Source organism: Phaenicophaeus curvirostris, chromosome 2, assembly GCF_032191515.1.
Source record: "Phaenicophaeus curvirostris isolate KB17595 chromosome 2, BPBGC_Pcur_1.0, whole genome shotgun sequence".
In the NCBI taxonomy this organism is placed as follows: Eukaryota; Metazoa; Chordata; class Aves; order Cuculiformes; family Cuculidae; genus Phaenicophaeus; species Phaenicophaeus curvirostris.
In genome coordinates, this window is record NC_091393.1 from 87,253,269 (window position 1) to 87,277,213 (window position 23,945).

General features: G+C 39.4%; 1 protein-coding gene across 14 annotated transcripts in view; it reads left to right on the forward strand.

The window, feature by feature from the left end:
- The window catches only part of ESRRG (estrogen related receptor gamma), a 402,243-nt gene that overhangs the window by 226,780 nt on the left and 151,518 nt on the right, over positions 1-23,945 (forward strand). Inside the window, exon 1 of one of the 14 annotated variants that reach the window (XM_069852774.1) lies at positions 10,835-11,028. The exons of 12 other annotated variants lie outside the window; for them this stretch is intronic. In XM_069852774.1, the coding sequence (XP_069708875.1) occupies positions 10,973-11,028 (56 nt within the window). In that variant the 5' untranslated portion in view covers positions 10,835-10,972. Of the gene's footprint in view, positions 1-10,834; positions 11,033-23,945 lie in introns of those variants that run through there. One more of the 14 variants, XM_069852786.1, reaches the window with a different exon arrangement.

Genomic DNA, 23,945 nt, shown 5'->3' on the forward strand with positions numbered 1-23,945 from the left:
CTGAGCTTTTGAGAGTGAGGTGGCCAAGAAGACAGATACAACGTGTGTGTGTATATCTATCTCATGGAAAGCCATACTAAAGCCAAAGTGTCTATATGACTGTGTCACTGTAATTTTTTTTTCTTGCTGCTTTAAGCTCTAGCCTGTGTTATAACTGGCTTAAGTCTTATCCTAACACAAGTTTGATCTGGAGATTTCAGCTTGTGCAGATTTTTTTGTGTCATTTTAAATGAGACTATATTAATTTTGAAGGAATTAGCCAGAAATTTCCTCATACTGCAATGAAATGGCGTGAGTTAGCCAGCCTAGCTGCTAAAGGTTTTCTAATGAAAACTAGGGTGAAATGACATTTCCCTGATAAAAGGATCTCTAGATTTCATCTGCTGTATTAAATAACTAGCCTAAAAGGGACAGCGGGAGTCACAAATGGTTGACTAGATATTATCTACTTTTACATTCCAGGAACACTTGTTTACTTCTCTGTTATGGTCCAAACAAAGCCTGAAAATCGTGAGACTTGGGACTATTTTCTTCCTCGAGGCTGCAAGCTTCTTAAAAGTATCGATAGCTTTTTAATTCCTTTATTATTATTATAATTTTTTAATTATTACTTTAACCGATTCCTTTTCGGATGCCCTATGCGGGTTTCAGGTTTTGGTGTGGACAGGTGTTTGTGTGACTGCATTCCCTGCAGGGCTTGGTAGGGGGGGCACCGGGAGGTGTTGAGTGCTGAATGTTAAGCTCGTTCCTTTGTATGGCTTAGAAATCTCTGTTGTCCAGAATTGTACAGATAAGGCAGACCCATTTGCTTCATTGTCAGGCAATGTAGCTGAATAGAAATGCAAATGTGACATAAGGGGACTGCGCTGGGGAGGCCTTTGCTGTTACCTACTATAACAGTGCTCCTGGCTGTTGAAAAATTCCTGCAGAATCCAAAGGGTGGGTGGGTGTATTTGTTTATTTATTTATTTTTATAATTAGCTACAGGTTACGGGCAACATCTTCCAAAAGAAAATGTATCTTTCTTGCAGATGCTTTTATTTTTATGCCATGGAACAGCTTGGTTTTAACTCCCTTATCAAGAGCTGCATGCACTGCCCAGACTAAATTGGGAGCATCTCCACACTGTTTGACAAATAGATTTTTTGTAAACTGATTTAGCCTTTTCATTGTTTGCATTTCATTATATGGCAGACTTCATGTCACAAAATCGGTATTCATTCAAAATAGAGAATTTAGAGATAGGACTGTAGCCAGATAAAAAAATATTGCACAGGTCAGGTCTATTAACCGTAGAATAATAGCAAGTCAGTGATCCAAGGGGTGGTACTTCTGCAGGGAAGGGCTAACATAACTGAGGTCAGGAGTCAGACCTCAGGACTTCAAATGTGGCTGTTGCCAGATTTACAAGTAAATCTACTGGGAATACAGGGAAAATGAAGGGACCTTGCAGGATAAGGAAAGAGAAAGGCAGCCCAGCTCTTTCATCTTAAATCTCAGGCTTCTCAGCGCGTGAAGAATAAAAGTCTGATTTGCTTAAGTGCTTCACTTTGTTCAGAAACTCTGAGTTGCATCTTCCAAAGCTTGATTCAAGAATCTAACTCAGTGAGGTTTAGAGAATTTATGTAGAAAAATAACATTAAAAGAGAAACGATTCTTGTTTTGCTGCCAAATTCATTATTGAATAAAGACCGTTAGTGTTCTGAAAATATGTGTACCAAATGCAAACAGTGCTAAAGAATATAGATATGGCCTTTAATAAGACTGGAGTAGTTTATGCTAATGCCTTAGGAGCAGATAATCTTGAGTTGGAGTAAACAGGTCAGCAGGAAGACTGAGTAGCAACTTTTCCTTTTGATATTTTATTTCTAAAAGCCTTTCCAATTTTTTAAGCCCTATTGTTTCCCTGACAGAGGAATTCTTGTCTGTCTCTTAACAGCCACATTGTAATGGTTGTACGCAGAAATTGCTTTAGATATTCTTATTATAACAGCTCCTTGCCATCATCTTCATGCTTATAAATTTCAGCTGTATCTAACATAGTCCTGGGTAGCTTCAAAGCAAGTGACAGCAAGGGTGTTCCCCAGGAACTCAGTGATCCATTGGATAGTATTGTTTGAACTCCTGTTCAGATAAGTTTTAACTGTATTCTTTTGGGTTATCTGGTCAGCAAAGATACTGTATTCAGCATTAGTATTAGATCTGTTTTCTAGATCCAGAAAAATTTATGTGCTCTCAGGACGTAGGTATTGGGAATCTGTTCTACAATGCTTTATTCAGGTGGGACCACTACTCGAGTTCACATGAATTTGTCTGAGAAAGGGCTGTAAAATCTAGCTCTCAGGTGAGAAGCAGTAAGGCATGTAACACACTGTAACTTGGTGTGCTTTCAAATCAGCTCACCTGGAAGCTCCTTAAGCAGAGAAGCAGGGACTTAAGAGGGTCAAAATGAATGAAGTTGGTTTTAACTAGAATGAAACATAAAGCTGTTTGCTTCTGCATACATACATTGATTTAGCTTTTTTACTACGTACTTTTGTGTGTAAATGTACATAGATAACACAAGTGCCTATAATATAATAGATTTACATGTGTGTTTATGTGGGTATAGGCATATACACGCACATCTACAGTAATTGAACCAAATGTTTTGTGATACATGTGTCAGAAGTGCAGGTACTTTCTGGATCAATTCACACCCTGAGTGAGTGCTTTAGCAGGAAAATATTGACTGTATCTGCTTAAAAGTCACACTGCTATTTTATTGCTTTATTCAGCATACTTCAATGAAATAATTACAGTTCACACTTTTCTTCTTTTAGCTGTGAAAGACAGAAATTTCTGTCATAGGTAAGTTAAGCTAAACTTCTGGAAATGTAACACCTGAATTGGAGGCAGAACTGGTGGGATTAAAAAAACTAATATGAAAAACTTATCTTTGCATGACTCTTAATAAGGAAATTAGAATATAAATATGAATCTGCAAGCACACGAATTAAGCTGGAAGATCAAATGCATATGATACACCTTAACCATTACACACAGCAAAATGTATTGATTTGAAATTGAATAATTGAATAGGGCTAACTGTCTGGTCAATAGGAGTGAAGCTGCTATGGGACAGAAACATAGGTGATAATGGAAGGGCTTAGCTGCAGAAGGATGTTGTTACTATGCTATTGTCTCATTTAATCATATTTACTACTACAGTTAGAAAAAAAAGGTTTTGGTGTAATAACCACAAGAAACAGACTTTGTTTTGTTGATGGGTGATTCTTTTGTAATGTATTAAAGATGTTAATATGATTCTGTTGAACGGTAGTGCACAAGCAGGGTTATTACACTTGTACTGGTGCATATTGATAAATTTTTGACTGGTATCGCAGGCCTTCCACCCAGTGGTATACGGCATCTCGGTGCACCCTGATATGTTCTCTAAAGTATTACATTAAGACCACTAGACTTGTAATGTTCAAGTGGATGGAGCTGCAGGACCCAGGAAAAGAGCACTTGGTGGTTCATTCCACATTTCTTTGAATTGCTGGAACCTGTCTGTTGTATATCCATAAAAACCTTTATTTTAAGTCTGTTTGTATTAATGGTTGAGGAAAAGAACAAGATGTTTTTAATGCCTTCCTGTACTTAGCTTATGTACTTGCATGTCCAAGAATTTATTTGACTTGGACTCTGAACATGCATATATACATATAGGCTTAGTTGGTCAGCTGATAAATGCATTTAAAAGCTATGAACACAAAAAGAAAAAACCTAAATGTTACCATAAGGACAGATTTCAGTGGCCTTTAGTATGGAAATCTCTTATCTGCTTTGAATCTGAGGTGTGTAGAGATGAGTTAAGGGTAGCTAGTACCTCGTGGGGAGGGAGGATTTGTTTTGCTTTGGGCAGGTGAGCTCAACCTTTGTTATTGGTTTCTTCTGTTTCAGAGTTGTTCATTACCCATGGTGAAAGCTCTGATTCACCAGCACAGTCAGCTTATCCTGAGCTGAGGACATTTCCTTAGTCTCATTTTTCTCCAGTATTAACTCTGCACAAAATTCTTGCTTCCCAGGCCAGTGAAATGGTAGAAGACAGAGTAGCTCACTGTGATCACAAAGGGAACAGTTACATACTCCTGTATTACATTGAATTCTTCCCTGATAGTTACGGACAACAAAAGTAGGACACCCATGCAGTAAGTCCCTGCTTGACAAGCAGATAATTTTTTTTGGTTTTCAGTACTTAAAATAGATGTTTTCCTGCTTTTTAGAATTTATTGTAGCTAAACTGAGAGTATATATAATTTGGTGTTCTTTGCACCTTTAAAAAGTACAGCCCCTTTAATCTATTGTTTTAAAAAGCATGCATTATATGTCAGACAACATAAAGACCGCATGTAGAGCTAACCCATATGTAAGCGATGGTTCCAGTCATCTAGTGTATGGATAAAAGATTTCTGAGGCTATGTTTCTTGGCAGCCCAACATGATCTGGCTGTTTGTTAATCAGAGAGCATGAGAAGAACAAAGGAGAGAGAACAAAAATGCTGAAAAAAGTGTATAGCTAGAAGATGTACAGTGGGACAGTGATAGGTCTGGATAAAGCAGTCATGGAAATGATGAGCCATAGGAGGGCAAAACTTGTTTCACTTTGTTTCATGTGACTTGAGTTTGCTGGTAAGGGGGATAACATTTTGTATTCAGTCAGAGAGCCTGTTCTGTAAATCTCTTCAGTTACCCGTTCCCTGGGTGTCGCAATAGATTAAGTCGCTGTGTGATGATATGACACCGCCATCACTCGTCTTCCTGGGATATTGCTGGAGGCAACAACAAACCTGTGTTTTTGGCACATGTGAAGAAATTTAGTGCTTGAGGGGTTAAATTACACAGGCTCCCCTGTGGATCAGCTTATGCTTGGACAGTAATAATAGCAATAACATTAATAATAAAAATGCCACAGCAAAGAGAGTTGGGGGGGGGGGAGGGGGAGGAAAAGGAAAAGGAAGAAGAGTGATGGAAGATGGGCTGGAAGAGTTGGGGAGAGTGGGCAAAAAGGCAGGCTAGGGGGAGAATGCATTTTGTACTTCAGGTGCACTAGCTCCAAGTCAGATGTGGTAGGAGCCTCTGTGACATGCACATGCACAAATACACCTTACAGGAGCTTTGAGGATGGTTGGTGGCTCTGTGTGTGTGTGCACTCTCGCTTCAAGCCATGATGTCCTAGGGCAGTGTAACAAGCAATTCATGTCAGCTCACAGTAAAGATTATTGGTGTTTTCACTGGGGAAATATTTACGCTCCATCTTCTTCTATTTTTAGCGCTTTGAGGTTGCAGTCAGGTAGAAGGGCTGGTGGGGGAATGGGAAGAGACCCATTGAGGGCTACATCTCATCCCTCAATTAGATGGAGCTAAACCCCTAATCTTGCTTAGGAATAGCTGCTGATGCTATGTTTTCTTCTTTCCCTTCTGGTTTGATGGATATTACATTTCACTGCAGCACACGTGATAGAATAGGATGTCAACTGGAATGTTGTGTTTCTAGCAGAAAGCACGAGTACTTTTTAAGGAAGGTATTTTTATAGAGGTGAGGTCTCCTCCCAAAAAACCCAAAATGTAATGTAAGTGCAGAATAATGAGAACTTTTTTTTTTTTAATTACTGGATAGAAAGGCCATCACAGGAAGGGACAGCAATTTATTTCACTGGGGGGGTGGAGAAATATGAATTCGTCCTCCTTCAGATTTGTTGTTTATCATATAATCCTTCTAGTGAAAAGGGCTAATTTACTCTTTCTATAGGAATATTTTAAGTGTGATTATCATAATATCACAGCTGCTGAAAAGGTCTAAAATAGGACATTGACCTTGAATGTGTTCCTGCGTTTAGTATGTGGTGCTTAACATTCAAGAAACAATATAACTGCAACTCATTTATTAATGTATAATCTCAAAATGTTAACTCTTGCTCTGTAAACACATGCCACAAGGATTGTAGAAGGCTTGCAGTATCCCATGAAGTACATGTGGTATTTTATCAGTGTAAATATGTATAAGATTTTCAAGATTTCTGCTGGGAATACTCCATAACTAAAGTAAGTTTTCCCTTTGGTACTGCACTAGTTTATGATTTAATTTTTACTGACATTCCACCAGTCATATTATTAGCTTCACAAAATGAAAGTGAAATAATCCTGTATTAATTAAACAGAGCAACTGAATTCCCTCAGTCATCTTATCCTTTGCTGTCTGAGACAGTAATGCACTTCAGCTTCTCTGAAGAAACTTACGCTAAAAAAAGAGCTCGGGGTAATAGCGAGATATGCATATTGAAGTGTGTGCCTGAATTATCTTTAGGGAGTAGACCTTTTTTGATGGGTGACAGACCATGTGTGTGTGGCTCCCTTTTTTTTTTTTTTTTCCCCTCTCTTTCTTTTTGTCAGAGGCTTTGGAAAAGATGTTTCATAAAGAGAATAATTTTCATTTATAGCAATGCGAATAGTTTCTATTCTGTACCAGGAAAGACAGTCATTTAAATACTCATGCCTGTGCCCTTGAAAATAAAACGAGGAGAAAATATGGAGTATTTATTTGAGAACAGATGAATCGAACATAGTTAGGTAACATGGTAAGGTGATTGCTGTTATTTCACGGAGACATTTTTATATACTGGAACTGAATGTAGCAACAAAAGCGAAAAGATTGACTCTGTGTATTTGTGAATGAATGCACTGTGGAAAAGTTCTAAAGAGCATTCAGAGATTGTCTTATGTGAGCTTTTTCCCCCTCAAGATCAAGACAAGGAGTAATTAACGCTACATACAGACTGAAGTAGCAGATGGCTTAAAAGTAATAACCTGCCACAGTTTGTCCAACTATGTACAAACAAGTAGAGCCGAATTTGGAACTTTTGTAGCATTGTTTTTTTTAACTCATCAGCGGTACATGCAGGGATGCTCAAAGTGCCTTCCAGTGAGAAGCACAAAAGGCAAAAGTGTTTTAAGACCAGTAGACAGTGACAATATTCTTCTAATGTTGATCTTGCTGTAGTGTAGCATGGCACATTTGGTTTGTGTTTCTTTACTTAAGGACTATGAATAAAGAGAAAATCTCGTATTTGATGATGCTTCAGTATTTATTTCAAACTCTTAATGATAGATTTTCTAGATAGGCTTCATGGTGTATGGCAAATTTCCATATATAGTATGCCTGTTTTCTCAGCAGCTAACAGACTCTTTCATATTCTTGCTGCTTCCCAGATGGCTTGGTTTGTTGCTCTTTTTGGTAAATACACATTTGACACAACACGCTGTGGCTTCTGTGAACTGCCACTGGGTCTTACTTCATCATGCCATGAGGCAGTTGTGTCTTAAAAATCCAGCTTTTGGGTGCCTTAAAATGTCTATAGTATATAACGTGAAGATCCTTAATGATGTACTGTTTGGCATGCAGGAAAAAAATACATGCACAGAGAGATGTGGAAATGTAGGTGCTGCTCAGTAAAGCTCCTTGACTGGTGCAGGCACTCACAATGATTTTTTCCTTCCTCTCTCCGATTCTACCATCACCGTTTTGTATAGACTCCTTGTGGTAACCTTTTGCACTGTATTTTTTGATAAGTTAGTGCAGATACGTGTCTGCATGCATGTTCTTATTCTATATCCCCTGATAAAATTCAGTAAACTGCTACCTCTTTTTCTTCTTTTCCCTACTATTATTTTTATTTATTTCTACAGAAAAGCTTGAGAAAATGAAGCTCCGCTTAGCCCAAATTTGTTTGCTGCTGTAATTTCTTTCTTATCTCTTTTTTCCCCCTCCCCTAAGCTGATTGGTAACTGTGAAACCCAAGTTCAAGAATGTTGTTGGAATTCCAGGCCCCAGTCTGGTGGAGGTGACACTTTCAGTCCCCAGGGGATGAAGCCAACTGCTTTGTTTAACAACATGCAAAGTACAGTGCTGTATTTCTGGTTCTCCAAGCAGCAGCACTGGCAGGGTAAAGAACTGTTTGCTTAGATGAAAGATGGCTGATAGAAAGGTAGTGATGGTTCATAGGGAGAGAGGAAAAATGGATTATTTGGGGCTGTGGAGGAGCACGGAAGACAAGCCAACAGGGTAGTGAAAACTATATGAAAGAAGCAGGGCTTGTGGGAAGACAGAAGGAAAGATACCATGTTTCAGAACCTGAATAGGAGATAGTGAACAAAAGTAGAAATCAAACTACGCTGTGTTTAGTTAAGTTTCAAAATAATTTAGCTGCCATATTTTAAGGAAGGTGTAGTCCTAGCATCTTGATACAGAAAAGTGACATTATCAAATTACTCGTGTGTAGGGATTCTTTATGGGTAGACTTTAAATAAGAAAACATATACACATGAAGAGATTTGAAGTAATTTTTAACATAAAAATATTGAAAAATAGCTATTTGGAGTATAAATCTATAAACGAACACTCAGACACACAGTGTCAAACAATGTATTTGTATTTTTACACCTTGCCAATGTACGCACGTAAATTACATTTACATAATAATACAAATACCTATAAATAAAGATATCATATTGAAGTTCTGATTTGATTCCAAAATCCATGTTTATCAAATTGTTACTTAGAGGGTGTTCTAATACAGTAATGTGATTAAATGCCTCGCATTTCAAAATATGATAAAACCTGATTTTTTTTTTCTCTCTGGTGTTTCTACAGAGTGCTTGTGTTTTACCTGATACTTCAGAACTTTTAAGTTCACTGCTCACAAGTGAATTTACATCTTACTTACAGAGTTCACATTTAACAATATAGACAGCACAATGCTACTGGTAATTAAGGTTTTACTACCTGCCTTTACACAGTAGTCTGAGCTGCAGTTTAGCTGTGTGCGTTCTGATTTCTCAACTGGCATGCATTTATACCAGGAAGCAGGCCCAGTCTTCACATGAGATTAAACACATAACACTGGAATATCTCTGCTGTAAATACATGCAAACACATCTGTTGAATTTATATATTCTGAAGTCAGATTTTGTTGCTGTATTTATTTGGTAAAATGCAATGAAACACATTTGGAGAGGGCATTTGCGCTCCCACCTGTGAACGGTATTAATGCATTCTGAGGGTGTGCACTGATTTGTTTTGATACACAAGGCTGCCATTTGCATCAGGTTATGACTCCAGTTACAAAAGATTTTGGAAGAGTTGAGCTGAATTGTAAAAAATTATGGTTTTCACATAGTAGTGGTGATTTGGTTACTTCCCCATCCTCCCTGAAATAGCCTGCACCTGTTTACATTGGTAGAGGCAGAAACACTTTTGATCCTGGAAAATAAGTAAGGTCTCTCAGTTGTAATATTAACTAAAAAAAACAGTAGCTTTTGAGAGAAAATATGCACCCCCAATTCATGACTGATCCTTTCAAAACAGAGTGTGTGCATGTGTTTCAGTGCAAACAGTGTTGTTTCCTTGGAAGAAGTTTAATCAGGGACCTTTTATATGACAGAGCTGAGCAACTGATCTGGCTCCAAGCAGCGTTTTGCTGGAGCTGAGCTTGGTGATGTTTATGTAGGCAACCCCCCAAACGCTGCAGAGGTCTCTGCACACTCCCAGATTTACTAATGCAGACCTACTACAGTGCAGTCCTCCTCTTGTTAAAATGAGGCAGGTTGAGTTAGTCCACTATAATCCCTCCACAGTTACAGAAGAAATTGATCAATTCTGGAGCTTTTATTTCTTTTACTACATCTAAATATATACACCCAAAGAAACGTGTGCACCTAAATAATTCACAGAGGGACAAACACCTTAAATGTGAAGATGTAGGTAATTTCTCTGTGATCATACACACCTGGATACGCACCCATGCAGTTCTGGAATGGATTTGAGCGCTCCTTTTGTTAGGAACGTCCTTTTTTAATAAACACAAAATGACGCTTTTAATTTTTAAGCAGATAATTAGATATTTATATGAGTTGTTATGGTCTTATATGATGATATATACAGTATATTATATTTCTATGATCTGTATGTGCATAATACATAGTTTTATACGTTATATATACATTTTCATCGCAGGGGGTTTGGAACTGGATGATCTTCCGAGGTCCCTTCCAGAACTATTCCATGATTCTATGGTTTATACATATTTTTCCACGCTAAACATAACAAAATCTCACCCCGCCCCGCCGTTTCTCCCCCTCCCTCGCCCCCAAAGCCCGGCACCCGGGATGACAATGAAAAAAAAAAAAAAAAAAAGTTGAGTTACCCATCGGCTTCTTTCTGCAGGCTCCGCCCGGTGCGTTTTCCTACTTATTTATTTGTTCCCGGGGCGCCGAGCAGTCACGGCTCCAAAGGTCGGGGTTTGGGGGGGGTGGGGGGTGCGGAGGAAGGAAAGCGGCAACTTCGCGGCTCTGCGGGGCTGGTGGTGGCGGGGGGGGAGCTGAGAGAAGAGAAAAAGAAGAGGAGGAGGAGGAGGTGCGGGCTGGGGGGGGTGCAGAGCGAGGAGGAGGAGGAGGAAGAGGAGGAGGAGGCGGCGCGGCCCCATCCACTCCCTCAGCCCCCGCCGCGCGCTCTGCCCCGGCCCCACCCCTCCCTACCTGCCGCGCGGGCCGGCGCGCGCGGGGGGCCGCCCTGGCTCCCCATTGGACGCCGCCCCCAACCAATCCGCCGTCCCGTCCCGTCCCCCCCCCCCCCCCTCCACGACGGGGTGGGTAGGGGATGGGGGGGGGAAGGAAGAACTGCATATGTAAAGCCCCCCCTACTGCATATTCATGAGCTCCGAGCGGGGCTTTAAGTCCTTGATTAGGCGCGCGGGCGAGCTCTTGGGTCCCAACTGGCCGGCGCCTGCCGCCTCGTCCGCGGAGCCGCCCGTGTGCCGAGGCGCGCGCGGCGCTCGGGCCACGGAAACTTTGCCTTTTATTTTTATTTGTGATATATATATAATAACATATATTTCACCGCGGGGGCGCGCGCGAAGAATGGTCGCCGGGCGCACATGGATTCGGTAGAACTTTGCCTGCCGGAGCCGCTCTCCCTGCACTACGAGGAAGAGTAGGTACAACTCCCCCCCCCCCCCCCCTTCCCCGCTCCGCTCCCACCCCAAGCCGTGACAGGGCGCCGCAGGTAACGCGGAGCTCCGCGCGGCGGAGCTGGGCTGGGCCGGGCTGGGGGGAGGAAGGAGCGCGGGGCCGCGGGCAAAGGGGTTGCTGGTGGGTGGTGGGTTGCGGGGGCGCCCGTCGCGGGTCGCTCCGCGGAGCTGCGGGCGCGACGCTCTCCGCGTTGCTGCTGGCGGGTGCGCGAGGGAACGAGCCTTTACACCCCCGCCCCCACCCCCCGCCGACCTTCCCCACGGCGCTTCCCGCGAGGAGCGGCCGCCCTGCCCCGGGATAACGCGAGGCGCCGCTCCGGACGGCGGAGAGAGGGCGGGGGGTGGTGCGGAAAACACACGGGCGACGGCTGTTCCCGACTTTCGCTGCTCTCGCTTCTGCCTCCAAAAAGCAGCGAAATACTTGTCTAAGGAGCCGCAGTTCTTGGCTGGCACTTCTTGGCTACCTGAGCGACAAGCGCGGCTCCCAAACCCAACTGGGGGGGAGCTCCCGAACTTGCTCGGGGATTAAAATATCGGTACATCGCGGGAACTGTCACCGATCCCTTTTGTTTTTTTTTTTTCTTTTACCCTATTATGTCGAGCCTGGCTGCGCCTTCGTATTGTTAGAGCGAGGGGGGCCGGGAGCGGCGGAGAGAAAGCCCCGGCTAGGAGCCAGCGTCGCCCTCAGCGCAGCCTGCGAGGGGCTGTGCCGGGAGGTGACACTGTATTATAGGTAGATGCCCACTAGCTGTCCCTGCCGCCTGCCTATTGCAGCCCCGGGTGTAATTAAGCCGGGGATGAAAAGTGAATCGCGGGGGATCCGCGTATTTGCGGGGGGAGACAGCGCGGGAGGTAACCGATACAGCCTGGAGCGCGGTTTGGGGAAGGAGTGGGGGGACCCGCTGTAGTGTTCTGGGATAAATAAAAAAGGAAAAAAAAAAAAAAAAGAACAGAAATAGAGGTAGGTCGTCCTCTCAGATGTGGTTTATAGGTGGGTGCGCTGCGAGCTGCTGGGTGCCCTGAGGTAGCTTCATAAACGTAGGAATGCGATGTCCACTGCATAAAATACATAAAAAGATAAGTTGTTGGGGTTTTGGTTGTTTTTTTTTTTTTTTCTTTTGGTGGATGTTTTCCCCTCAACCCCAAAGGAGCTTTCTTGAATTTACCTTCTTACAGCTAATTTGAATGATTAGTTTAGATAAGCCTCTTAGAGTAGATACATTTAAATGAAATCGGGGCACATGTCTTTTTGGCGCTGGTGCAAATTCAAACTAATTTTTTTTTCTTCCTCTTTGGCTCAATTAAAAGTCATCTTACCCCGATATATGGTCCAAGCGTAATGTTTAAAGCATGTGTTCTTTAGTGGACGCAGAGAAATAAGCTAACGTTCAGAAACATACCTACTTCTCTGTCTTGAGCTCTAGAGTTTTATATGTTATTAATAAGTAATTGTGTTTTGTCTATGCATTATTATACATATACGCACATACTGCATAAGGACATGCAAAATAAGTAGAGTAGTTTCTGCAGTTCTTATGTTATGGATGAGGGCAGAGAGGATTTGAGCTAAAAATTGTCCGAACATTTTGGGAGTGCACAGACATCTGCCTAACCGTCACAAGGTATGCTTTGATTTTAAGGCAGAGCATGTTAAAGAATGCAATAACTTAAAGCCAGCTGCAACCTTGGGTTTTTTGCTTTTTCAGCAATAACAATAACTGTAATAATTGCTAACAGTTAATAAGCTAACAGATGCAATAAATATATCTGCTCATTTTGACATATGTGTCAGTTTAATCATTCTAAATGAATCAGTGCGTTTATAACGTGAAATCTCCTCTAACCTCTGATTAAAATGTAACGTTGACTAAAGGATTATAGAGCAGACTTAATTTTACTGACTGTTTTAACAGTTGTCACAGCTGTTGGAAGAAGGAAAGGCAATTGAAACACTCCAAAAAAGGCGGGGGTGGGGTGGGGGTGGGAGGTGGGATACCCACGGACCAGACTAGTTTAGGAAATTTAAACATGATCTCTGAATGCCAAACATAGAAAACTGAGGAGATTTGTAACTCCAGATAGCTTCCGTGCACTGAGCGCGGTTGCTCATTGTAGTTGAGTGTGTTTCATTAATTTGAACCCTCAGCAGTTTCCCTACTTTCTCTATTTAAAAATGTGCATCAGCGTTTTAATGTGAAACAGATTCAGTTGTTACAATGTGCTTAGATTTTCATCTTACAGTGCAACAGATAAAATACACATCTGACAAGAAATAGAGATTGTGTAGAATAGCTGTAGTTCTTAAAAAGTGGACACAGGCATCACATCATGTGAATGCTTCAATTCAGTGATGGTTGGTATACACGTTTTTAATTTTTCTTACTATTCTCAAGTTGCAGTGTCAGAATGGTCTGTAGAGTTACTGTGCAAGTCTGTCTGGGTTATGTTTGTGTAAAGATGAATGTAAGCGTGTGTGCATACTCGCATGTATACTCACATAAAGAGATATATTTATGTGTTTGTGTGAGGGGAGTATAGAAGAGTTTGTCAGTTTCGCTCTTTGAGCTATTTTGGTATAGGTACTAATTCTTGAAGAATTTATTTTAGAAGTATCATTCACTTGTAAAGGGAAGAAAGGGGTAGACTGAAGAATGCTTCTTTGTGAAGTGGGAAGCAGCACTTTATTCCACTCCATGGTTTCTCCAAACTGTGGAGATCTTTAACCTCACGTGTTTGTCTTATTTAGATAGTTACTTGAAGTTGTTCTTAAGAAATAAAGCCTGGAGTTAATATTTAAGTTAAAAGCATCCAGGTCTCCGTACACATGTACCCGGGCGTGTAATGTGGCACACAGCTCTGTGTTGGGAAGACAGTCCCCAAGTGTGGGTGAGTGAACAGCCTGCCTGTGTTCTGTCCCTTGGACAGCAGGCAGGCCTTGGTCCATTCTTCCTTCTCTGTTTCTGGTCTTTGCTTTTTTTTTTTTTGGTTTTGATAGACTGCTGGCAAATTTTTAAATCCTGCACAAAGTATAAAGGGTTTGTGCTGTAATGCCTATCTGACAGCTTTTCATTTACTGGGGCTTGCCCCTCTTTTAGTGATGGTTGCTCATTTTAATGTGTTTACGGTTGTGCTCTTTTATTTACCGAGCCTGGTGCGTTGCAGCGGTAATTAACCCGTGTTATTAGCAAAGCCCTTGTGGATATCCATTAGTTCTCTTGAATGGCTGATCATTTTTTCTGTAGTCTCCCCCCCCGACCCCCCCATTTTTTTCCCAAGGCATGCTGTCCTTTTTCTAACTGTCCTTAATGTTTCCTACAAATTTCTTTTTTAACTAAGGCAGGTAGAAGGGCACCATCCCCATAGTTCCATAATAAAGAATAACTATTGTCTTAACAAACTGTTTTCAAAGATGCTAATGGGAAGCAAAACAACTGGGAGAATCTGTAGGGAACAATTTATTTAATTATTATTTTTCAAAACACATGCTTAATGATAAGAAGAAAGATAAGCATTTCCTTAGCCTTTTTTTGTATGTGTGTAGCTGTATTAGCTGTTGTGAATATTTCAGCGTTCGTATTTTAATCAGATTTCAACTTAGTTAATAGCACTGTGGGCATTTAAAAAATATTGAGCCAGCAGAAAAATACTTGTGCTTGCACTGCTGAGAAAAGATAAGGGCTGCCTCATTAGCCAACCCTACTTTTGCAATTAATTTCAAATACATGGTGCTATTCATCAAATACAGAAGGTAACTTGTCTGTGATAATATTTAAGAATACTTGAAGCCTACTTTGCTTGGAGTAGCTAAAAGCTATGATATGTCTATTCTCACAGATATGTCAGTCTCTATGCTGTGCTGCTGTTTATGTTACGGAGTGAAATTATGATAGAGAAATTATGGTACAAAAGTATGAATTATTTATAAGTGACGTGATTATTCATTTTACGGAATGTTTTTGAAGGACTGACCCTTGACCTGCAGGGAGGTTGCTTGCACCCCTGTGGAAGTGTGTGTAGGAATGAACAAAAACACTTATTTGAAGCTTTCAAGGAACTGTCTCAAATTTAATTATTTTTTGTTAAGATAAATGAAATGCATAGGTTAAGGAGGAAAAAAAATACAGGAGAAACTCTTGTTCCTTTTGAACCTTAAAGTAGCCTCTATCTAGAAGAAAAGCTTTGCAATGAATTCTTCATAACAAATTCATGGAAGGAAGAAACAATAAAATGTTGATCTTTTACAAGTGCATATAAGCCTCACGCTACCAAGCTCTCTGGAGGAAATCTGTGATTATGCTGGGCCAGTTTGTTCAGTTTTTATCTCTTTTACATGCACTGGCCTTGTATTAAATTGTCATTGTCCTAAAGCACATGAGAGAGAAATGAATTGCATTTCTCGACCTGCTCTGACAGTGAAATATTTAGCCTCTCTGTCTCCAATCATACTCATATGTATGTTTGATAGTGCAGGGATGACACCAACAGTCGCTGCAGCTTGACATTCCACTTATTACATGTTCTTTTATATTTTGTATATCCTTTTTTACTTTTAGGCTTGAATTAGGGAATCATATGCATACAATTGTATCTGTAGAGGCATGTATGCGTGCGGTTTTATGTTTTAAGTGTTTGCATTTTATATGGAAATTCTATATGTACAGCATGTTTTGAGTTCAAATACCTATATATCCATGTGCTTGCATTCAAGGTATATAATGTATCCCTTATGCAATGTACATCTATTATTGTGTGTAATGTACACATCTGTGTACACACTAAGTATATGCAGAGCTATATGACTTCTCTCTTTGCAGTTGCTTGTCAAAAACCTGCTGCTTTTATGTGTTTATTTTTTTCCTTATCCATGAGAAGAGAGCCAGCCATGTAGACTAAATAATTGCACCTGATTTTTTTTATACCAGGTACTCCATGTAATCTAGCATTTGCTGTATTTGTAGTCCCAATTTAGCTTTTAGAAGATGCTGTCTGTTTTTATAAAAATTTGCTATTGTTTGTAATTTACTGACTAGTATTTATTATATTCCTTTAAGTTTTGGCTCTCGGTGAGAGAACTGTTTTTTCAGCTACGTGTGTCCTTGGACACACGGTTATGTTTACACATAAAGAATATAATTATTTTTAGGGGAGAGAGCCTCCTACATATGGTCGTTGATATAAATCATGATGTCTGCAGACAAAAATATAAAATACACATTCCATTTTAATGGTCCTTAGACCTATAGGCTTTTTTGTTACAGTTTTCCTGTCCAGAAGTAAAAGGACTGCGAGACATTAAAGAGAAATATCAAACTGAATTATGTGCTGCTATTTCAGATTATTTGTTATTTTGAAAGTATTTTCTTTTGCCTTTTCAGTAGCACTTTGGAGAGTAACTTCGATAGATAGAGTATAACATCGCCTTTTGACATATGTGACTCGTGAAACAATTTATGTATTTGCTATGTAACAGAAGGTTTAAATCTCTTGGTTTTGTTAACATAAAGCTTGTAATGTTTTCCAATTAATTTGTATTTCCTTCAAACAAAGAAGGGCTGTTCCTTGCTTTCTTTAATATAGCAGGTTTGCATTAAAGGAAATCTTGTATAATTTCTAATTATCTTCCATTTTAAGGAGCATAGCTTTTTCTTTTTTAATCAGAGCATCATTTTCCACTTCTTTTAAAATTGATAAATTTTTTTTTTTTTGCTTTGGCCTCCTATACTTGCTAGGAAAAATCTGTATTAACAACCTATTGAAAGTTAGAGTGATACAGATACTTTTACAGAATGTAAGACAAGCATATGATGGTTTTCTTTACTGCTGAATGTCTAATTCGTACCATGGGTCACCATTCTGAATTTGTATGAAATCTAGATGGTATTTTAATTTAGATCAAAATACTTTGCAAGGCAAACAAAAAATTCTATTAGAAATATAAATCTTATATTTTTCATGACACTAACACAGAACATTAAGCATGAAATTGGAGAAGTGTCTCCATATAACGCAGAAAGATATTATGCTGGGGTGTATGAAATACAGGTTCCTTATCCTTTGTCTAATCAAGCCATTTGTAATATCCTTGTACAGAATGATGCACACTTATTTATATGATAACCTGATGAAATATGATGAGTTACCTCTGTGCACTTGAGAATAGCCTAAATATATTGGTTTTATCATATATTGAAAATTATGTTCTGTTTCACCGAGTAAAACCTCTTTGCAGATTTGAGCTGCGGTCTTCGAGTGAGAAGGCAGATTCTCTTAAAGGATTGTGTTCTGAAAACCAAACTTTAAGATAAAGTGATCTGAGTTTTTTTAGGTTATTACTGTGGAGGTTAGCATGGATGTGTTGCGCTCCTCTGTGTCTTTTCATGTTACTGTAAGTGAAAAAAAACCCCTGCACATCTCCTTTTCATCATTTTGATTGGAACAACATACCATATGTAATGTGTGTTGGCAGCACTTACCTAGCCAAAGAAAACAAATTAATATTAGCCACGCTGAGGGGTGTCAGAAGTATCACAGATGTGTCGATTTAGCTTTGCTCCATCACACACTCTTTCCTTAAACAACTGGTCAAGCTGTCACAAAATGTAGTGTTGGCTACAGTGAGATTCTAATAGGTGTGATCAAAGATTGATGGCTTTGGCAAGTTAGAATGAGAAGATGATGTGGAGTTGCTGTTGCTTGTTTTGGATGGCCTCAGGAAAAGAACCAAACAAACAAAAGCCAAAAAAAAAAAAGTAAAACTATATTTTTTAAAAAATATAGGCCAGCCCCACTTTCTTCCTCCCCCTCCAGACCAATTAGACATTAAACAATTCCAAGTCCTGCAGATATAGAGAGACTGGCAGGTGTAATGAAATAAGTCTATCTAAAATGTAGCGCTGACTTGTTCCTGAGCATGTCTGAAATGCCTTCCTATATAAAGGTGCTAGGACGGGTGGGGAGAGGAGGAGGTGGCTTGCTTTATTCAATTCATTCTTATCCGTGGTACTGCTCTTCTTTTCCCCCTTTCTTCCTATTCCTGGGTTTATTTCTAGAGCTATTTTTGGAAGAAACACTGTTTTCAATCTCGCATGTAACTATTTTTAAGGAAATATGAGATGGGAAAAATCTTATAAAGAAAATACTGAACAAAATGGTGAAATTGCACTCCTTTATGTACTTTTAGCTGTGCTTAGTATAGCCGGTTACTGGCAATTCACATAATTCTCAATATATTGAAAATAAAACAAAGATCAGGCAATTTTTTATATATTTGTTATTTACTTTTAAATTATTTTGTCTTCAGATTGGCTGCAGGAAATGGTTCCTGTCTTTTTGGAGAATGAATACCAGTGTGCCTTCATGTTGAAGTTGGTATTTTCTTGTTTAGATAGGACATGATGTACTAGGTTGAAAAGTATTAATGCTAAAATACTTTTCAGAGGAATTAATTTCAGAAAGTCTGTGAGATTTTCAGCATGATTATTTTAACTTGTTTTTTGGTTTTTTTTTTAAATGGAGAAAAAACATTAATAAAAATAAAAGCTACAATGTGTCATCTTAAAACCAAACAGATTTAGAGTGTGTGCAAATGCGCGTGGATTCCTCGCAAAATTATCCCTGGAGAATGGAAAAGTTCTTAGAGCAAAAAGTGGGTATTTTTTTTTTTCCACCATGGTACTTTAATGTTCTGTGATGCAAGATTTTCTCTAGTAATTTATATTCACTTTTCCATCAGTGGAGGAATTCCCTGGCAGCGTTCTCATAGCAGCCGCTAACTTAGTGGCACAGATTAGATGTTTTGAAAGGGCATAAAATGCGGTGTCTTTAAGCAACTGCTCCCATTAATGTTAAAGGGATGAGAATCGGATTCTACAAGGCTGAGTAGAGCTCATGAGCACCCTGTCATTCCTCTGGCAGGAGCCAGTTGTGCCCCATCGGTGCTGGGCAGTATATGAAGACCTGAGGAGCCAGCGTCAGTGGCTGATGTTGGTATGAATGACACCTGTCCCATCAGTCACCAGGCTGTGGTGTCACAGATGGAGAAACAACAATCGCCTGAATTACGAGGCACTGCACACTTGGCTTCATTCAGCTCATTGTTCTCCTACAAATCTGGAGGATGGCTCGTTCTGCACCAGGGGTCCAGACCGAAGCACAAGATGGGCTCAGGTGGTGGCACGTGCCTGCCCTTTGCTGCTCCATCAGAGGTGTTCAGCAAGAGGCTGTCAGTGGGTGGGAGCATTGGGAAGCAGCGCTCCACGCCAGGACTAAAGCTTTAGCTTCTAAAGAAGGCTGTAATTAATCAAGAGCTGAAACTCGGGATTTCTCCCATCATTCCAGAACTTTTCATTTAGCTAAATGAAAGGACCCAGCATGCAGGCAGGTTAACATTTAACTCTTCAAATACTACGTTGTAGCTGTCACTGAGAAGAACGAAGGGAGATTCTGCATGTATTTCCTATGGCTGTGCAGTAAGCAAAATCTTCAAAGCCGTGGCCCTTCTGTAAGCAGCAGGTCGTTTATTGTTTCTCAGTAGTTAGCACTGAAAATTCAGCAGTCGAGACACTGAACGAAAAGGAGAGTTGCAGAGAGGTTTATTTGGGGGTGGGGGGGAAAGTGTTGTTTTCTGGTTTTGTGGCGAGTCTTCTAAAAGCGGATGAAGGTTGGATCATAAGAAATTGCAGTTGTGTTCCAAACAAAAAAGAGTAAAGGCATTTAAATGCATTGAGATACTAATAATTTTCCTGTCTTTCTGTCTTGTCACCTCTTGCAAATAAGGGACAGTTCCTAGAGAACAGGAGAATAAAATAAACAGAAAAGCAAATAGAAATTATTTCTCTGCTTTTAAGTCCTATCTCAGATATGTTTTGAATACACTTGAATCGTACTGCTTCCGTGCTCTTTTCAAGTAGTGCCAGAAGTAAAATATTGAGATGGAAGTAATTATTAACGTCACAGAATTCCCCCCCTCCATGTCCCTTTTGTGTTATGTGCTATAGAATGGCTGTATTTTTGCTGTAAGTTAATTCACTGCTGATGGTGTTGTTACAACCAATGTCAAGCAGAAAACCTGTAGCATGCCAGAAACAGGCTACAATACATTGAAGATGCAGCTTATGTTTGATTATGTGTAAATACGGTTAGTTAGTTGGGTTTATCTGATAGCCTGGCAGAGAGGAGCAGTACAAACTGTTTTCAGTAACTACTGTTCATACACCTGATAAGATGGAGAGTGCTTTCGAACTACTGATATGCTTTGAATAAGAAAAGAATAATCACATCCACTGGCACTGGCTTATCGGGAATGAAGTAAAATGCTAGCACTTTTACATTAGCAAAAGTTAATGTTTTAGACACTTTGGGCCTTTTTTCCATTTAAATTAAATAGCAGGGTGCTTTTGAGTGTGCTGTAATGAATAGAAGGATTTATTACTTTGACAAAATTACAGGTGAATGTGTTGGGAGAGGAGTCCTCGGCAACAATAACAGCTCTTTTGATAAGTGGCTTCATCTATTCATGCTTTTCATATAGAAATTCAGTAATTTTATTCTCTGTGGCTTTATGAAGTGCAGGGGCTAACTTACAACATGCAGTTCTTCACAGTGTAACATACTTGTGCATTTTGTAATACACTTGGAAGACGTTTGAAATTCAGCATGTAGCACGGCTGTTCATAAAATAGTGCTTGATCATTTACTAGTATGTCTTCTGCCTTCAGTTGCTGTGTATTTTTGTGTTCGAAAAAGGATATATCTCAGTCTTTGCTGGGAAGGTAAAGTATGATTCATTATTAACTTAGCACAGCAGGCATGAAGCATGCTTGGGTACACTATTCTCAAAAATTTACTGAGTTTTCATTTTGCACCTTTTTTAATTGTTATTTTCAGGTTATTTTTCTTTCATGTGCCTACAGTTAATTTTGGGATATTCAAATTTGATGAATGATAGTGCAAGAGCAGATTTGATTGATTTTAAATTATTATTGATTACTGTCAATGAGATCACTGTGACACTCTGGAATCAATGGTATGTGATTAAACCAAGGCACTGCTGTTCTATACATTAGGCAGCAGTCGGGGTTTTAGGAACTAAATGTTCACAAGCTATAAATTGAGAAAATGGTCAGATTTAAATAGCCCTTTGTTTGGCATTTATTCACCAAAATATGTTTCTTGTGAAAGTTAGTTTTCCCAAGTGCAAGCTTTCAGTAAGAGAAAGGTCATTGATTTAAGGTTTATTAAATTTTAGATAAAAACAACTGGCTCCATTTGGGTGTAAAATAATTTAAGTACTTACTGCAGGCAACCTTCGTGCTTCAGAGCTGTTGCTCAAAGGTTTCATTCTTCTCTGAAGATGTCAACTGTAAATATAAAAATGCATCACTGAAAATGTAATGGTTTAAAGATTCAAACTGAAATAAAAATTCCTGCCTGGGGAAAGCACTATAATCAAAATAAAGTAGTCTTAACTTTTTTTTTCTGTGGAGGCCATACTTGAAAAGAGTGCTTGAAGGCAGCAGGTAGCAAGCTTGGTAGGGAATGCCATTTTTTATCTATCTATCTATCTATCTATCTATCTATCTATCTATCTATCTATCTATCTATCTATCTATCTATCTATTCGTTCTCCCCTACAGATGATGATAGCATTGGCATTACGCTTCAGCCACTGATAGTAGCAAATATGTAAGCTGCTGCCGCTTCTGAAATGCGGTATTCTGGCATTTAAGTCAACTTTATAATCTAGCAAAAACCCCATCTGGCAGTATTGAAATCCAGCTTCTGAAGCACTTTTATTTCTGAAAGCTTTTTGTGTCTTTCTATATCTTTTTAGCATATATTAGTTTTCCAAGGAGCAGTGGCCTGGATGTACACTTGATGGATGCGTGGGGCAGAATGTCGTTTCCCCCCCCTCTCCTTTTTTCCTAATTTTTCTAACAATGTGTGATACTTGCACATTAGGTAATGCTGGAACAGGAATACTGCAGATACAGCTGTTTGACAAGATTACTATGGTGTTTTTGTACCATTGTTAGGTAAGTTATCTCCAAGGTAAGAAGGACACCCTACTGCCAAGCTCTCATCAGTCATAAGAAATCTTTTCCTTATACTGGTAGTGGCCTAATTCAAAACTGAATGGAAAGAATGCCATTTATTTTAGTAGAGTTTGGATCACTCTGTATGACTGATTTATAAAATGAATGATTTGGTAGTATTTTAAAAGAAACTAATGGCAAAATGGGTTCTGTGTCCAAGGATTCACTGCCAGGATATGACATTTGCACCAATATAGAGTTGCCTAAAGGAGTGTGACCAGGAAGTACTATGATTACTCCATAATATTTTCTGTGTGAGCTTAAAAGCAGTGTTGGAATTATGCCAATATCTTCAGTCTCTTGTTGACTAAAGAGGAAGTAGGAATCCTTCATATGGAGACAAATTGAGACTGACCCCTTTTTTTCCTTGGTTTTGCATCTGAATTGTGAGAGAGGTTGAAATGCTGCATTTATGTAAAGGCTGATTGATCTTAGTTTGTTTCTGCTGATGAATTTTAGATGAAAAGCTGTAACATGGAATACTTCTGTCTGCTTGATGCATATTATCTTCCTACATAGGCAGAAACACCTTGGGTTTCCTATATGGAATTAAAAAGTCACAAAGGATGGTCATAGTCATTCAGCATGTCATTCCCTATGAGATGCAGAAAAATGTTGATAGCTGGAGAATTATCTTGACTAGCCTCCAATTAACATTTTATTTATGAAAAGGTTCATATAGTGTTTAAGAAATATAGGGACTTGGCTCTTGGACAGAGGGCATTTTTCTGCTTTCTCTTTTGTCGAAAGAAATAGGCCAGGATGGAATAACAAGATAAAGGAAACATGGAGAGTTTCCTCTCCAAATATCCTGATGCTTTTTTTATGTTATTTTAATGGTACAAAGAATACATTAAAGTAGATGTGAACGTAGCATGACCTGTCCTCCATTTTAGAGGATTTTCTAGTGCAAAACTTTGTTGTGGATAACATTGCCTGCATCTGAGTTGGTAAAATTGCATGTGATTTCTGTTCCTGATGTGGAGGCGCAATTTTTATTGATGTGTTGGCCACACAAAGTATTTCTATTGTAATTGGTTGTCCTTTCCTTGATTTTCTTATTCGCTCTGGATATGAGCACTATGTAATTCCAGACCCATTCATTTAATTGCAGATCACCTTTTTGTCTCTGGTAAAGCATTCAATCTTCTGTATAAATGCAGGCATAGGTGTGTTTTACTGCTGGGATCAATGGGAGGAAGATCTGACTTTATGGCCTTTTTCTTTCCCAAATATGTTTGTTGTTGTTCTCTCCCTTCCCCCTCCAAATGTGTAGATCAGCATTGCAATTAATAAAAAAAAAGCTTTTTTTTTTTCTAGAATGGTAATTTTTTAATTTTGTGTGAAAATATGTTAAAGGAGGTTTCTTGAAAAATCTGAAAAAGCCTATGTCTGTAAAAGCTCACAAAAGGATGCTTTATCAACATTCAGTGCTTCTATTAGAGCAAAACCTGTTATTTTCTTGGAAGCAAAGGAAAAGGTGAGTTACACATCATATTTTGATAAAGCTTATGTCCGTGACATGTGTCTCTAAGATTTGGTCTTTTCAGAAGAACTAGAAGAGTTAGGCATGAGTACTAAAATATAAGCCTGTACACTTAAAATTCCGTGTTAAATTTTGATTGGTCAGAAGTAGCAGAGTTAGGGAAATCGAGGCATGCATGTCAGTTCTTCCCTTTTACAGTTTTTGGATGGAGGTTTTTTTCCACTTTAGTGATCAGATTTTTGTTGAAGCTGGTGCGGATTGTCTCAGAGCTGCACAAACCACAGCCCATCAGCAGGCTGCT